The 15963-nt window shown below is 39.6% G+C and overlaps 1 protein-coding gene across 6 annotated transcripts in view; it reads left to right on the forward strand.

Moving 5' to 3' along the window:
* stk33 (serine/threonine kinase 33) overlaps window positions 1-10569 on the forward strand; it is a 193813-nt gene extending 183244 nt beyond the window's left edge. For all 6 annotated transcript variants that reach the window (XM_048607322.1, XM_048607326.1, XM_048607324.1 and 3 more), the window contains one exon: window positions 8399-10569. In XM_048607322.1, the coding sequence (XP_048463279.1) occupies window positions 8399-8614 (216 nt within the window). In that variant the 3' untranslated portion in view covers window positions 8615-10569. The remainder of the gene's footprint in view (window positions 1-8398) is intronic.
* The last annotated feature ends 5394 nt before the right edge of the window (window positions 10570-15963 follow it).

The following is a 15963-nucleotide window of genomic DNA, read 5'->3' on the forward strand; positions in this document are numbered from 1 at the left end:
ATCTATCATCAAGACTGCATACTCTCATATTTGTAACGTTGCCTGATTGAAACTCTATTTCAGCTCATCCACTTTTTAAATTCTCATCTGCTCCTTTGCAATCTATAGATCTAACTATTCTAATGGAAGCTGGGCCAGCTTCCTGACTTCCACTGTGCATAAGCTTGTTCACATCAAAAACCCAGTTGTGTCTGTCTTAACTTACCGATGTCCAATCTTGTTCAACTGTCACCACAATGCCTCCTGCCCCACACTGGATCCAGGGTTTACAACAGCTTAATTTAAAAATTCCTACCTGTGTTTTTCATCTCTCCATGGCATTGTCCACTTTATCTGTCAAGCTACTTGAGTGTTGTTGGAGCTACATTGTTACTCGCTGGAGGATTCCTAACTTCTAAACTGCTCATGTAGCCACAGTGCTTACATCCAGTCCAAATCTGTTTCTGGTCAATAGTAACCTGCAGGATGTTTATAATTGGGTATTCAGTGATTTTAATGCCGTTGCATGGATTGATGATTACAGCCTGTGTTGGAGATCGTATTACCAGACACTTGTGGGGCATGGATGTTACTTGCAACTTGTCAGCCCAAGCCTGGATATTATGCGAGTCTTGCCGCATTTGGGCCTGGACTCCTTCAGTATTTGAGGAGTTCCATTGGGACTAAATGTTATGCAATCATCAATGACCATTCCTACTTCTTATCTGATGATGAGATTATTGACAAAGCAGCGAAGATGGATTGTCTTCGGACTCTTCCCTGAAGGACTCCAACTGTGATGTCCTGGATCTGAGATCATCGATCTTCATCAAACCTAGCTGTCTTCCTTTGTTCTGGGTATGACTCTGTTCAGCCTTTGCTATGTACAGATTTGGGTTTTTATTCAAGGAAGGATGTGGATATGCTGGAAATGTTTCAGAGTAAGTTTTTTTTATTCATTCATGGGATGACGGCATCACTGGCCTGGCCAAGCCAGTATTTATCCAGCATCTGCTATGGTGGGATTTGAACCTGGGTCCCCATTACATTATCAGGGCCTCTGGCTTGATAATCTACTGATAATATCACTAGGCCACCACCTACCCCTAATGTACCAGATTAATACCTGGTGGAATGGTAGTTGTCTTATGAGAAAATGTTGGACAGGCTGGCCTTGAATCTTCTGAAGCTTAGAAACTTAAGAGATGACTTGATTGCAACATGTAAGATCCTTAGGGGTTTTAATAGGGTGGATGTGGAAAGAATATTTCTTCTAGGAGAATCTAGAACTGGAGTTACTGTTCAAAAATAAAGAAGAGTCACTTATTGGTAAAGCTTTTGACCTCAGTGAGTTGTGAATCCTTACAACTCTTCCTTAAAAGGTAGTGGAAGCAGAATAAGTATTTTAAGATGGGGGTAGATGGATCATTGACAAGAAAGGAAGTGAAAGATTATCAGGAGTAGGTGGAGTTATCAGGAGTAGGTGGAGTAATCAGAACAACCAGGATCTTATTGAATGGCAGTGCAGGCTTGAGAGACTAGGACCTGTTCCTGGCTCCTAATTCTTATGTACATATGTTCCTGTTTAGACTTTAGTTCTTTTAAAGGTACAAGTTGTGATTCTGTTTAATAGTATGAACCATATTCGATGCAGTAACCTGTTGAGATCAGAAGGTATCTCATTCATCAGCAAGTGATGAATAAGGTTCCTCTTCCTCCCATGAATAGATGAGAAGAAGGCTGAAGCTACTATGCTGTGAACTCTGGTAAGAATGTAATTTCAGATTGATGTTCAAGATCATAATATGTCTACATTCCATGGCAGTTTAACTTTAGGTGATAGATTAATTTTTTTTACACGGGAAGCTAACAATGTGGAGCTTTCAAGAAAAAATGATTCAGGCAATGAAGTCAACAGCATCTTTAATACATTCCTCCTAGGTACATGTGCACTGCAAGTTTACTGTCATAGGAATGTAGTTGCAGCTCTGCACCAATGCTAAGCTGTTTGTACAGCTGCAGAGTGCAACCGATTTTGTTGGGTATTAAATAGAACAAGGTAACCTGGTAGGTGCTTTCCTTCGGTGCTTTGGCTTGATCGTGCTTCAAATGCAAATGTCATGTCCTAAAACTATTTTTTTAAAGCCAACAATATCTCAACATGCAGGGCAGATTGTCAGCAGTTGTTAAAAATAGAAAACTTTTTTTCCTGGGATTTGTTAATGCTGACTATTTTGAATCAGATAGTTGAAAAGGTGGGACTTGACTCACAAACAGTTTTGGTAAGAGAGTGGAACTGAAATTAATACCATTACTTGCAACATTGCTTGTGGCATATCAATAGAGGCAGAAAGATGTTAAAAATGAGACCTTTTAAAATTCATTCAAGGGATGTGGTAACTGCTGGCTAGGCCAACATTTATTGACCATTTCTAGTTACCCTTGGTGCTGGTGAGCTGCTGCCTTGAACTACATCTGTTTGGTGTAGCTAGATCCATAGTGCCTTTGGGGAGGGAGTTCCAGGATTTTGACCCAGTGGAAGTGAAGGAACAACAATATATTTCCAAGTCAGGATAGTGACTGGCTTGGGGGGATCTTTCAGGTGGTGGTGTTCAAATATATCTGTCCTTGTCCTTCTAGATGGAAGTGATCACGGTTCTGGAAAAATGCTGTCTAAAGATCTTTGGTGAATTTCTGCTGTGCATCTTCTGGACAGTACACACTGTTACTGCTGAGTGTCAATTGTGGAGGGACTGAATGTGTGTGGATATGGTGCCAATCAAGTGGGCTGCTTTGTTCTAGATGGTGTCAAGCTTCTTAATGTTGGAGCTGCACCCATCCAGGCAAGTGGTGAGTATGCTATCATACTCCTACTTGAGCCTTTTTGATGGTGGACAGTCTTTGGGGATTCAGAAAGTGAGTTACTCACTGCAATATGCCTAGCATCTGACCTTGATCTTGTTGTCATTATGTTTTTGTGGCAAATCCAGTTGTGTTTCTGTTCAATGGTAACCTCAAGGATGTTGATACTGGGGGATTCAATGACAGTAACTCTTTTGACTGTCAAGGGGTGCTGCTTAGATTGTCTTTTACTGGAGATGGCCATTGCCTGGTTTTGTGTGGCATAAATGTTCCTTGCTACTTATAGTCCAAGCCTGGAAATCGTCTAGATCTTGTCTTTGATCATGGACTGACTGGTTCAGCACCTGAGGAGTTGCGAACGGTGCTGAACATTATGCAATCATTGGTCAACATCCCCATTTCTGACCTTATGATGGGAAGGTCTTTGAAGCAGCTGAAGATGGTTGGGCCCAGGGCGCTACCTTGAGCAACTCCTGCAGAGATGTCCTGGAGCTGAGATGACTGACCTGCAACAACCATGACCATCTTCCTATGTGCCAGGTATAATTCTAACTACTAGAGAGTTTGTCCCCTGATACCCATTGATTCCAACTTTGTTCGGGTTCCTAACTAATACCTAATACTGCCTCATTTATATACAGGTTGCTATACTCCCAGGCGGTGAAGGGAAACTTGACAGCAGCAATTCCAAACATGAATGGCAGAATGCTAACCTGGCTGCTACATCTTGCTGGAATCAGCAACTGCTTGCATCATGCTGACCCCAAGCTGCTCTACATGCAGGAACAGGCACCCATCTCATTGCTTTGGAACATGGTGCATCTCAAGGGTCTTAGCCTGCATTCCTAGCACTCACTCCCTTTGTGCCTACTTTGGATATTCACAGCATCTCTGCCCTGCCTTGTCTTTTTGCGCATTATTGCCTCATTCAGAACTTACGGGCTTACGCTACTTCTGTTTTGCTTTGAAAAAGGAAGAAAGCCAGGAAGCTTTTCATGTTTGTTAACAGTGACCAATAATGTTGACTAAAAATCCTGGCCACAAGCAATCTTGACAGTCATTGATCGTTACAAATTAATCCAAGTAATCACCGTGAAGCAGAAGTAATATCAAGCAAGCTGTAAAGTTCCATCTGCATTCCACAATTCATAAACACATTCCAAGGTCATATAGTCCTGGAGCTGCTTACCGCACATCTTGGACTATAAAACGTTCACACCATTATCTTGCATGTAATACAGCCTTTCTTGAGTGATGTGGGGATGGACAGAGAAATTCTCATTTCTTCCTCCCATATTTACATATACCTATCATATGTATCATGTACAGCTTAAGCAGCATACATCTGAAACAGGTCTACTTTGTATGTAATTGGTGCACGTAGGGGCATCCCTTTGCTCTCCTTTTCAGAGATCTCCGTGCCCCATATGTGGAGGATAGTGATTAAATGTCTCTATGTGTTGCCTCTGCTGTCTGATCATGTTACTAAGGAGCTTTTCTTCCCTAAAAATCCTCACTGGGACCATCACTAGTGAATCTAGCCTCTGAACTGGTTTTTTGCCTGTGTGGCAGCTGCACTACACTTGCAGAGGTTTCAGCAACAGGTCCTCAAGTGAATTGGACAAAGTTCAGGAGGCCCATTGCCTTTTGTGTTTGTTGCAATGTCCTTCAGATGGGCAAAGTTCAGTGGCTCCACCGAATGAAGATGCCCCATAACATCATGACAAAACTATCATCTACTTGAGCATTCCAGGTGAAGGTCAGTACACAGGCAGCAGTCAGATGGCTATCAGAGCAACACTTTCTTACACAATATTCATACAATGTTTCCTCATGACGATGTTCACTTGCTTGCACAGTTCTGGGGCAATTATTGCAGTGCAGTACAGTACAGAGTGTGCCACATAGTCCTTGCATGTTGTGCTCTGGGCACTCGGAATACAGCAAGGATATGTGATGAACAATGAGGTTCTGTGAGAGCTGCATCATTGTTCTGAGTAGGAAAATGAAGAATTGTTGATCACCAAGAACATCTTCATCAGCCGACAGTGTCACAGTGGTGGCCACAGCAACCCATGCAGAAGGTCATTGGCAACTGTTTTCAATGGAACTGAGTTGGACGAAGTCATCATGTATTGACTGTAAATGTGTTGATGCTGGAAAGGCAAGCATCCCCTGTTTAATTATAACTGCAAATGTAGCTTATCACTTTGTTCTTTCATGCTTTCATTGTTGCTTAATAAAAGTTAACATTACAAACCGATGGAAGCCTCCACAGCATCTGATGCTCCTGCATTCAACAATGACAATGTTTATGCTTGTATGAGTGCTACACAAGAATAGCTATTCTGCACAGGATAGTAATGTTGTGTAACACCAAGGATGGCTAGTGCCTCTCATTTTTGCATCTGCACTAAAATGACAGTGAATCATAACAGTGACTATGTTAAGTGAACTTCTATTTACACATTCCTTTTTGTAGATCATTTCACCTGTGTCACTTACATACCCTTACATGATTTTCTTTTTCTTTTCCCTCCCACTACGTTTGGGTGCAGACTAAGATCCCCACAGAAAGGCTGGGGGGAGCCTGACCTACAGTGGAGCCTGCTAGCCTTTGAGTTTTGGTGGATGATCTTCGGGGCATTGGTAGCTAGATGACACAGATGTGGTGAGAATCTCCTCGCGAAATCCAGGCTGCCCACCTTAGCTTGAACTTCCAAGGCAAAGTGAAGGTGGAGGGGCTGGGCATCTCTGTATGTAGTTCCTTCTCTGGATGGGTGCTATCGGCACCCCCTCATCTCCTTGTGAGGAAAGGGCACCTGCACTGGGGTTAAGGTCCCTCGTTCTCCTATCACCTTCCCATTAATCTTGACCACCAGTGGCTAAAGCTATGGAGTGCAGGTCTTTGTACACCTCTGGCAGCAAATACGTATTCTACTGGACTTGGCTGTCCATTTCAGCCACCAATCTGTCTGGAAACAGCCAGGTACATACAGTCCAGCGATCATACTACAGATAGCATTGGTGGACACCTCTGACCTTCGTGCATTGTTTCTGCACCAGATGTGCATTCTGATAAAGTTGTTAATGGCGAAAGCCATGGTGTCCCCTCTTGCCTGTGGCTGAGCAGTTGCCTGATCTCCAGCATTCCTCCGACAGCAACCTGGACAATTTCTCATATGGCCAGCAGTGATGTGCTGGCAAGCATGTGCTCCCGAATCTAATCTAGCTAAAGCAACCACTGAGGTGTCAGTACCTGAGCTGGTAGAGGGTGGAGGAGACAGCCTTGCCAGTTCATCTTCTGACTGATCTGTAGCTTCTACCCAGGTGGAGGAGGACCAAAAGTCTGGTGAGATGTGTCACTTTAGAGCTGAGGCTGTGTAGATGCTGCTCATACCTGTAGAATACCAGAGAGAATGAATCATGAAAAAGGGTTAGAAGGTTGGGCATGTTAAGAGTACATTCAGAGTGGTGCCAATGGGAGAGCAGCACTGAGACCTAGAGGTCTTGGCTTCACGGTCATAGTCCTTTCCCACAAGGACTCTCCTCATATATGGTGAGCAGATGAATGCTGGGCCCTCCATCACCCTTCCTGGGCCCTCCCTGCTCTGTTGTGGGGTGTTTTGTCCTGCAGTGAGACAAAGGGACAGATTGACTGAAATGGCTAGCACAGCTGTTAGTGTTGATGCAGCTTGGGGAAAGGTAGTGAAGTGTCTTGAGTAGGAAGCACATAGCGCAGGAGGTTTTTACGGTTGAGGCGGGTGAGAGTGATTGAGAGAAGATACTACATATGCCAGTATGGGTGATAGACCATGAGACGTGGTAGAAGGAGTTTGCAGTGGCAGAGTTACAGTGATTGTGAGGTAACAGAGAGAAGATGGTGGCACTTATCGTTGTAGAACACAAAAGGTGATTAACCTTCTTGGTGTAGTTCTGGGCGGTCCACCAGTCTGTGGATATTGCATCAATTGAGGAGGCAACTTCAGACCAGGCTGGCACTGGCTGATTGTCCTGAGGAAAGGGGGATGACCTTCCTGTCCACCAAGAGCACCAGCTCCCTGTTGGCAAAGCAGGGTGCCAACGTGGCTCTCATCATTTGCTGCAACTGTGAAGTCTGATTTTGGGCTGGCAGCTTTTGAAATTGTGCACAGCTGGGTTTTTAATTTGGTGCAGGCAGTGGGAAACCCGGAACGTCCTGGCAAGAGCAAGCATTTCCTTTGCTGGTGTGGTCAAGTTAGCATTGGAATGATGTCATGGAAGTGTGGTGCATACTTAATAAGGTGAACACCCTAAAATTGTGTGAGAAAACTTGCTTGAGCTCATGAAGAGAAACCATCCATGAAACTCCTCCAAATAGATAATTATTTTAGGAAAACTTACGTCTCTATCTCTGACCCTGATCAGAGAAAAATATCAACCTGCCTTCCTCATATTTTTCTCAGTAACCATTCAATGGAGAATCTTTCAAACCCAATTGAGTACAGCAAGCCTCTGAGACAGCAGCACAGAAATTCCATACAGAAACCATACCCCCATTTTAAAGGGACCAGAAAGACTGGGCCAGCTATTATTTTGTTAATGCATGGTGTTACTGCTTTTTTGAGATTGTGAATGTTCTATGGTTTGAAATAATCAATTTCTGTTTGGCAATTCTCACTGTGTTTAATTGCAAAAGCATGGAAACAAAATAGGTAACATGATTGAATGATGGTTGTGTTTTCTACTTTTAAAGTGTACTTACTTAAAATGTGTGCTGAAATGCTAATTGAAAAAATTGAGTTAAAATTCAGTGTTTGAGGGCAGAAACGTGCTTATGCTTCCATCGAACATAAATCTTATGCCTTCAACAATTTTCTAAAGTACTACTACAGCTAAATATATGCTGTATGCTGTAATAAAAATGATACAATATTGGGTAAACCTGCAGCTTAGGTTAAGTTAGATTGGTGTTCCACTTGCAGTCTGACTCCTTGCCTTCATGTGTTCAGTATCTGTGCACAAAGTTGATGGCTTGTGCCAGCTTTAGTTTTGATGCTATTGGATGGTTTTTGCTTATTTTTGAGGTTTGCATGCATGATAAATCCACTGTTTTCAACAAACCTGATTTAGAAAGAGCATAAAGGTACTATGTTAAAGTACCTGATCTTAAATTTAAGATAACAAGGTGTAGAGCTGGATGAACACAGCAGGCCAAGCAGCATCAGAGGAGCAGGAAAGCTCACGTTTCGGGTCTGGGTTTTGAAGAAGGGTCCAGACCTGAAACGTCAGCTTTCCTGCTCCTCTGATGCTGCTTTTGGCCTGCTGTTCATCCAGCTGTACACCTTGTTATCTCAGATTCTCCAGCATCGGCAGTTCCTACTATCTCTGATCTTAAATTTAAATGTTTAAAGTGTAGAGATTTCTTCCTTCCATTCTCTTAATGTTGAAGTTTCTAACTTGCAGCTATAATTTACAAATTATTGTCATTAACCCCCGGGATAATTGTAGAATTTGAAACTTGTTTTTTAAAAATTGTTTTATGATCGATTTTAACTTGTATTTTGATTAATTTCAGCCTCCTGGGAGCAGCAAGTCTTCTCAAAAACTAAGCATGACACGAACACCATTCCAAGATAAGCGAACATGGTCACCCACGCATTTGATCCCATCAATCAGATCAGGTTCTGTCTCTGGTAAACCAGAGGTACATAGATCCGTAACTCCAACCGGTGATGCCTGTGGATATAAATACACAACTAAGTCTGCTCCGAAAACCAAGAAAAGCACATAGGATAAGGAACATCGAAACCACTAAACTTCAAAATGATTCCAAACACTATCGCTTCAAAAAGGAACCATGGATTGCAATGTTACAAGATGACTTTGGCTCTCTGTCTTTGCTGCTGACCATTATGTGTGCATAAAGGCTTTTCCTAAATCTTTGACCTATATATTTCACTTGGTACTATATAAAATCCAAACGGAAAGAATTAACAAGAAAACTGTTCACCAATTAGCTTTCTTTAAGTATTTATTAATACAGTGCTGATGGAAGACTCATAAATTATCTTGCTTAGAATTACCAGTACTGTTAAAAATCAGAAGTAGTATATTTAAGGTGTCTGAATTTGTCATGGAAGAATTTGTTGCATTTGCACATTGAATCTAATGTCATTGCTTATTTATTTAGTTGCTACTTGGAGGCTGCAGTAACCCTAAAAGAGCCAATCAATGAGTCGTCCACAGTGAGAATTAGAACATCTCTTTACAATTAATTGACCAGGCATGAAGCAATTTGTCCATTTTCACCCTTACATAGCAGCCCATACAGTCACTATAACATTGTCACTTTTAACATACAAATCGAGTGATTGCAGTGTTATTTTCACAAGTTGTAAATTTAGCAATTTTATACTGAGTTCTGCAAAGCAAGGTTAGAAACATGTAAAATATGTTAGATGTATATGACCACTTATTTACACAAGAAGTATTACTGTAAAAATGTACTTTACATGGCTAACTTCAATGAGCTTGAATCTGGTTATATCTGAGCTATGCATAAAACATTTTCTGTTGTTCTGTTAAAATATATTGAGTTGGCCTCACATGTACTGTCACATGACATCATGTACCAGGAATCCTGGGGCATGTTAACTTGTGCATGTTCCATCTAAATAACTAGGAAGATAATGGTATCAGTTCTTGACTTAAGTTTTCTATAGCACATACAGGGCTTTTAAAAGCAGATGTTTTCTTTTCAGTTGGAAAATAAATATTACCACCTTTGAATGAAAACGTGCAGAGACGTGATTTTTTTTCATCTCTCAGTAATTTTTCTGTAATTTTACATGAGCTGGTTTGATATCTAAGCTTTCCTTTCTAAAGTATTCCTTTGAGAACCAGTTTTAAAGTGTCCAGAAGTTGTTCTACTAGTTATAAATGGTACACGAACAAGTCCATAGCACAATATTGACATTATTACTAAAATTTTGACACATCCCTGCCTTGAGGTTTCGGAAGCTCAGATGTGCCGTAAACATGTTAGCTTTAAAGTTAAATTGTCTTTACATAACCTACATTCCGTACTTAATGTTCATGTTTCTTGTGTTGCTGCCATCCATCTGGCTCCATTTCTGATCATGTTTCTGATGTGATTTCATCATGCCATTTCACTTATCCAGATCTTAGTTGACTGAGTTGCCATTACAAACATGGCTGAACACAATTACCCAAATAAGTGTGTAGTAAAATATTTCAATTATTCTAATTTAAATGGTGGATGACATTTGAAGTTAAGCATTTTGCCAAACGTAAACAGGTGATTCAGTGAAGTATGCCAATGAAACACAAAGTGTCACATGGAAGTAAATTTGTGTGATTCAAGTGGGGTTTTGGGCATCCAGAACAAATGAGACAGCTATCAAAATTGTCATCACTATATCATATAGATTAGTAATTTAGACATATGCATAGGCATGTCCCCTTGGAAATAGTTGGAAAATAATATATTGTGAACTAAAAAAGTTACGTGTTGCTACTGTGATTTCAAACTTCTAGCTTTGTAAAACAATGCTCATTCTTATTTTGGAATAAGTTACCAATGTGTGAAGTTTCAATTCCAAGTGTAAATATTCTGATTTAAATAACATTGCTATTATCTAATACTGTATTGCATCTTTTATAAAGGTTAGTCTACAAGTTTTCACTTACAGGTTAACCTTATTAAGAGCTAACATCCACAATGAATTTAGCGAACATATTTGTATATTTTCTTTAAAACATGTAATTAATGCCCTGTATGGCATTAAATCTTCTCCTGTTCTAAACAGTAACATTCTGGACTTTTATTTTATATGTTTCAGTAATGTCTCATTAAGATTTTTCTTAATTTCACTAGCTAGAAATGTCAGATATTCGAATGCATCATGATCATGAAATGTTTGTTTTCTTTTGAAAGTGTGCAAATATTTAACATGGCAGCCAATGCAAGTACAAAATTCAAATCTTGAGCAAGACCATCAGCTAAATTTATATCTCCCCCGTAGCTGGGAATTTTTGAAATATTTATAAAACTGTACTTGACTGTGAAGTAAAGCTTTGAAACAATTCTTAAATACAGGCATCCATCAACTGTAGCTCAGTTAGAAGTGCTCATGGCCCTTGAATCACAAGGTTCTGGGTTCAGATCCTACCACAAGAAAAGAACATATAAATCTAGCCTGAAACTGCAGTGAAACACTGACAGAGTACTACACGGTCAGAGGTGTGCTGTCTTTCAGATGAAACGTTAAACTGAGGGTGCATCTACTTGCTCAGTCAGCTGTAAAAGATCCTACGGCACTATTCCAAAAGAAGGGCAGTAGGGTTATCCTTGGTGTCTTGGCTAATATTTATCACTCAATCAACCACTCAAAGCAGATTATCTGATCATTACCACATTGCTATTTGTGATAGTTTGCTGTGTGTAAATTGTTTACTGCATTTCCTACATTAAAATGTTGGCTACATCTCAAAGTGAGCTCCATTGATTATTGAGTGTTTTGAGATTTCTCACAGTCATAAAAAGTGCTTCATAAGTACAAATCTGTCTGTCTTTCTTTATTTGAATACAAAGTCTTTGGCTAAATTACTAAACTACCAAATCCCAGTATTTTAACTGTAGTGCAAATACTGGCATACTTTTGTTTATGATAAATATAAAAGCAATGAAACTGTAGTTTCAAAAAATTAGCATTTATCCATTCTTGTCTTGAATTTTTCAGTTCTGTTACCTATCTGTTTGATGTACTGCAGAAATTACAAATCTATGTTTTGTTGCTAATGACCTTGTGCCTATGTAGTTTATTCATTCAATCATTAGCAATGGTGGATAATAAAAATGGTCTTATATGTACATTAGCAAAACTGAGAATTGTTTCTAGGTCTAATTGCATGGTGTATTAGCTAGTGGAAGAGTATTTGCTTTATTTTGTTTTTGTCGTGTACATATTACTAACCATATAATTACTGTTTTACTAACTTGCAATTCTTGTCAGCCATGCTGTAATCCATACTGATAAGCAGTTCTATGCGAAATATATATTAATGAGAATAACTGCCAGCAGCAAGCTTCTGCCTAATGCTAAATACATTCAAACTGCCAAAAGTACTTCATTTGTCACTTTATGCAATAATGCCTAAAAAGTGAGCCATAAAACATTCTTCAAACATTTCGACAAATTATGCCACGCTTGTGTTCACATCAATTCATTCATGAGAGGTAATAGAAGGAAACTTGGCATTTTTTAAAAAAAGGCATCTTAATGTTTTTGCCATACCTTGACCCCAATGGAATGTACTTACAACCAATTCCAAGGACAATTGATCTGAAAACTGCAGGAAAATGGGCTGCAGTTGGATTTTAGATTTCTTTTTGGTTCCTGGAGAGGAGATCAGGATTAATTAAATGGTGTTATAATCCCTGTATGTTTTTCAATGTATAACTTGATTTATTACTAAACCAAACTATTATGCTGCTGGCCAATATTACTTCTAAATATAAATTAAGCCATCTTAAGTGAAGGGAAGTAAACACCAGGCGTTAAGATACTATTTCTTTTCTTCCACCTACACCCTAAGAAGTCGCAACACTGATAATTTTTGTATGCACTCGTGACAAAGTTTTTAAGAATCTTCTTTCTCCAAACAGCCCTCCCACCACATTGAGCACTGACCAGGATTGGTGATTTATTTAGTCTGCGCAATGACACAGAAGGAAAGCTTTCATTAAAGTCCACCACATGCTTTGGAATCAGCACAGACTAAAGTTAAATAGCAAACTGATGGCACACTGGGGTATTTTAGGCATTACTATTCAGGTACGGGGAGCCTAATAAGCATAAGTATAAATAGGCATTGAAGAAGACATGACCCATCATGAGCAAATAGTACAGGGCCAATATTATTTCCCAGAAGCCTGGGAAATGTCAGTTCCCAAGTATAAGTAAGAGGAGATCAATGATTTCTTGAATACCTGTGATTTCCCCAAAGGGAAAGGGCATAGTGTTTACATCTGTAACATTGACATTTAGATTGTAAGCAAGCTGGTTTGTTACTTCATTTGAGGAAATAACCCACCTCAAGGACAGAAATCAGTCTTACTGGTACTAGGCAACAAATGCCAGCTGATCACACGTATCACATGAAAGATTTCACATGCATAGGCATGTCATTTGCAGAATAAACATTTCAACCATATGACAATATCCAATGAGCTTTTATGAAACCTGCATGGATTCACATTTGCCTATGCCTTGTCAAATAGTCTTTTTATTAGTTTGACATAAATATGTTTTTTTTAGATTTGGCATAGTATTATTTATTTTTTGTGGTAATTAAGGAGTTACTTTGGTTTTGTTCACAAAAACTGCATCCTAGCTTAAGTTGATACAGTAATGTACTTGTGTGTGATGTGCGAATGAGGGTTGATTCAAATATAATTTTTTGTGGGATTTGTTAAGTACATGCTTTCTTTGAAAAAAACTATGAAACAATTGCTTAAATCTGAGTGGTAATGAAGATTTTATTTAGTATTTAATTTTTCTGCACCTATCCTGATTTCTTCCCTCCACTTTAAAAGATTCACTTTTAATTGATTAACATTTTCCATTATCAAGCAATTTCTTTGTATGTATCTTAACGTCCATTAACTTTATTATTTATTAAGTTTATTCATATTCCATTTTATCCATTTTGCCATGTATTCATCCCTTTGTTGTTCCCAGCCCACCCTTTCTGATCTCCACATTTGGATTTCCACATTCTTTCAACTTGATACTATCCCTTATTTCCAATATTGATCATTCAAATTGAGCCTATACATTTTGCAGTATGGGCCTGTTTCATATCTGCAACTTTGTACCTATGGATGTGCTCTCTGCACTGTCCTGCTAACAGAAGGTCTATCTAGTTGAAGTCTTTAAATTTAATAAGGTGATGGAGATGAATTTTCAGAAGGCCATGAAAGCAGCAAAAGTAGCTGCTGGAATAAACTTCGGTGAATTAATTCCAAAGAACAGAGGAAGCAAACAATAAGCAGTGATAATGAGTTAACAATGTGGAAGATGCAAGCATGGATGTATGACATTGGGCAAGATAGAGCTAGACCACAGAGGAACTTGAAGTTATGGGCAGGCGAACTTTGTAAGGGCAGTAAGGGGGTTTATGTTGGCAAGTAAAGTTGCCAGACTGGACTAGGTTTGTGAAGGGTTCAGGCACTTAATTCTTTTAAATTTGCATCACAGGGAGACAGGGTGATTGAAATGGCATTGACCATACTTGCCTTCATTGCTCAGACCTTTGAGTATGAGTTGAGTTCTGAGGAAGGGTCACCGGACCCGAAACGTTAACTCTGATTTTTTCTTTACAGATGCTGTCGGACCCGCTGAGCTTTTCCAGCAACTTCTGTTTTTGTTGCTTTGACTATGGGAGTTGGGACATCTTGTTGAAGTTGTAGAGCATGTTGGTGAGGCCTCTTCTGGAGTATGTGTTTAGTTTTGGTCACCCTGCTATAAGAAGGATATTATTAATTTGGAGATGGTTCAGAAAAGATTTACCAGTATGTTGCCGGGACTGGAGGGTCCGAGTTATAAAAAGAGGCTGGAACCTTTTTCACTGGTGGGTAGGGGTTGAGGGGTGACCTTATAGAAATTTATAAAATCATGAGGAGCATAGATAAGGTGAATAGCAAGGGTCGTTTCCTAGGGTGGGGGAGTTCAAAACTAGGGGGCATATTTTTAAGGTGAGAGGAGAAAGTTTTAAAACGGACATGAGAGGCAATATTTTAACAGAGAGTGATCCGTGTGTGCAGTGAATTGCCAGGAGTAGTTGTAGATGTAGGTACAGTTTCAACATTTAAAAGATATTTGGATAAGTACATGAATAGGAAAGGCTTGGAGGGATATGGGCCAGATGTGGGCAAGTGGGACTACTTTAGTTTGGGAACATGGTCAACGTGGACTTGTTGGGGTCTGTTTCCATGCTGTATGATTCTATGACTATGAAATGGTGAAGGCAATGAGCAGAGCATGTTAGAAGTTAATTCTCAAGGTTAACAAAGGCATGCATTGGTATGGTGATTGAGATTTGAAAAGGATGATATGACATTTGTCAGTATTCAGTTGATGGAAATTTTGTCTCATCCAAGAAGTGCAGATGATTTGGCATTATGGTTTAAATGATCCACTTCTGAAGTTGCTGCTGCTCATTGCAGCTGATGATCTGTTTAAGGACTACCGGCTTAAGACAGTTATACATTTATAAAGACAAAAACTTTCCCTCAGTTGACTGAACTAGCCAGTCTTGATTATAAAACTCCCTAGATATTTGACCTAATGTAAACAACGACAACCTCATCATATTGTACACTGAACTCCTGACTCTGTGGGAGCAGAAGAGTTTCATTTTTGACGCTTCTTTAATGAGGCCAGCAGTTGTCACTTCACACACAGCCCAATTATTTAAACAAGTGTAAATTGGTCTCGCAGCAAATTCCCTGCACTGTTTGGTAGTGCAGCTCCTCAATCACCGCAAGGCCTCCAAGCTGTTGCAATTAGAAATCCAACTTGCCAAATTTTGAGAGTTGCAATATTTTGATTTTAATTTGAAAAATTGAACTTTGTGCATTAAAGTTAAAGCATTCTTTTTCAGAACTTAATTTATTTATTGCACAGATTAACCAGCTTCATTCTTGCTGCAATACGTTTCCACCCATTGTTATACACACAGTGCTTAGTGTGTAGACTTCACTGCCCTGCCAATGACTATTCTGTCTTTTAGGGAGGAAAGATAACTTGGCACCTTCCGGCTTCTGCTTTAAATCTACAGGTGATCTCGGACTTGTATGATGTTTGGACATTTTGGAATGGATCATTTTTCATTATTTACATTTCAGTCGTTGGACACTTAGCAGGTTTGGTTCTTTATCTAAGCCTAACTGCATTCAGCCCTAGGGCAGAGAGTTGCATTTCAACTCGCCAATGTGTACGTCATTTCAAGCTATCATTGATGTGAGACTGTAAGACCTAGGAACAGAAGTAGGCCATTCAGCCCTTCGAGTCTGCTTTGTCATTCAATGAAATTATAGCTGATATGATGATCCTC

This window comes from Rhincodon typus, chromosome 17 (assembly GCF_021869965.1).
Source record: "Rhincodon typus isolate 14 chromosome 17, sRhiTyp1.1, whole genome shotgun sequence".
In the NCBI taxonomy this organism is placed as follows: domain Eukaryota; kingdom Metazoa; phylum Chordata; class Chondrichthyes; order Orectolobiformes; family Rhincodontidae; genus Rhincodon; species Rhincodon typus.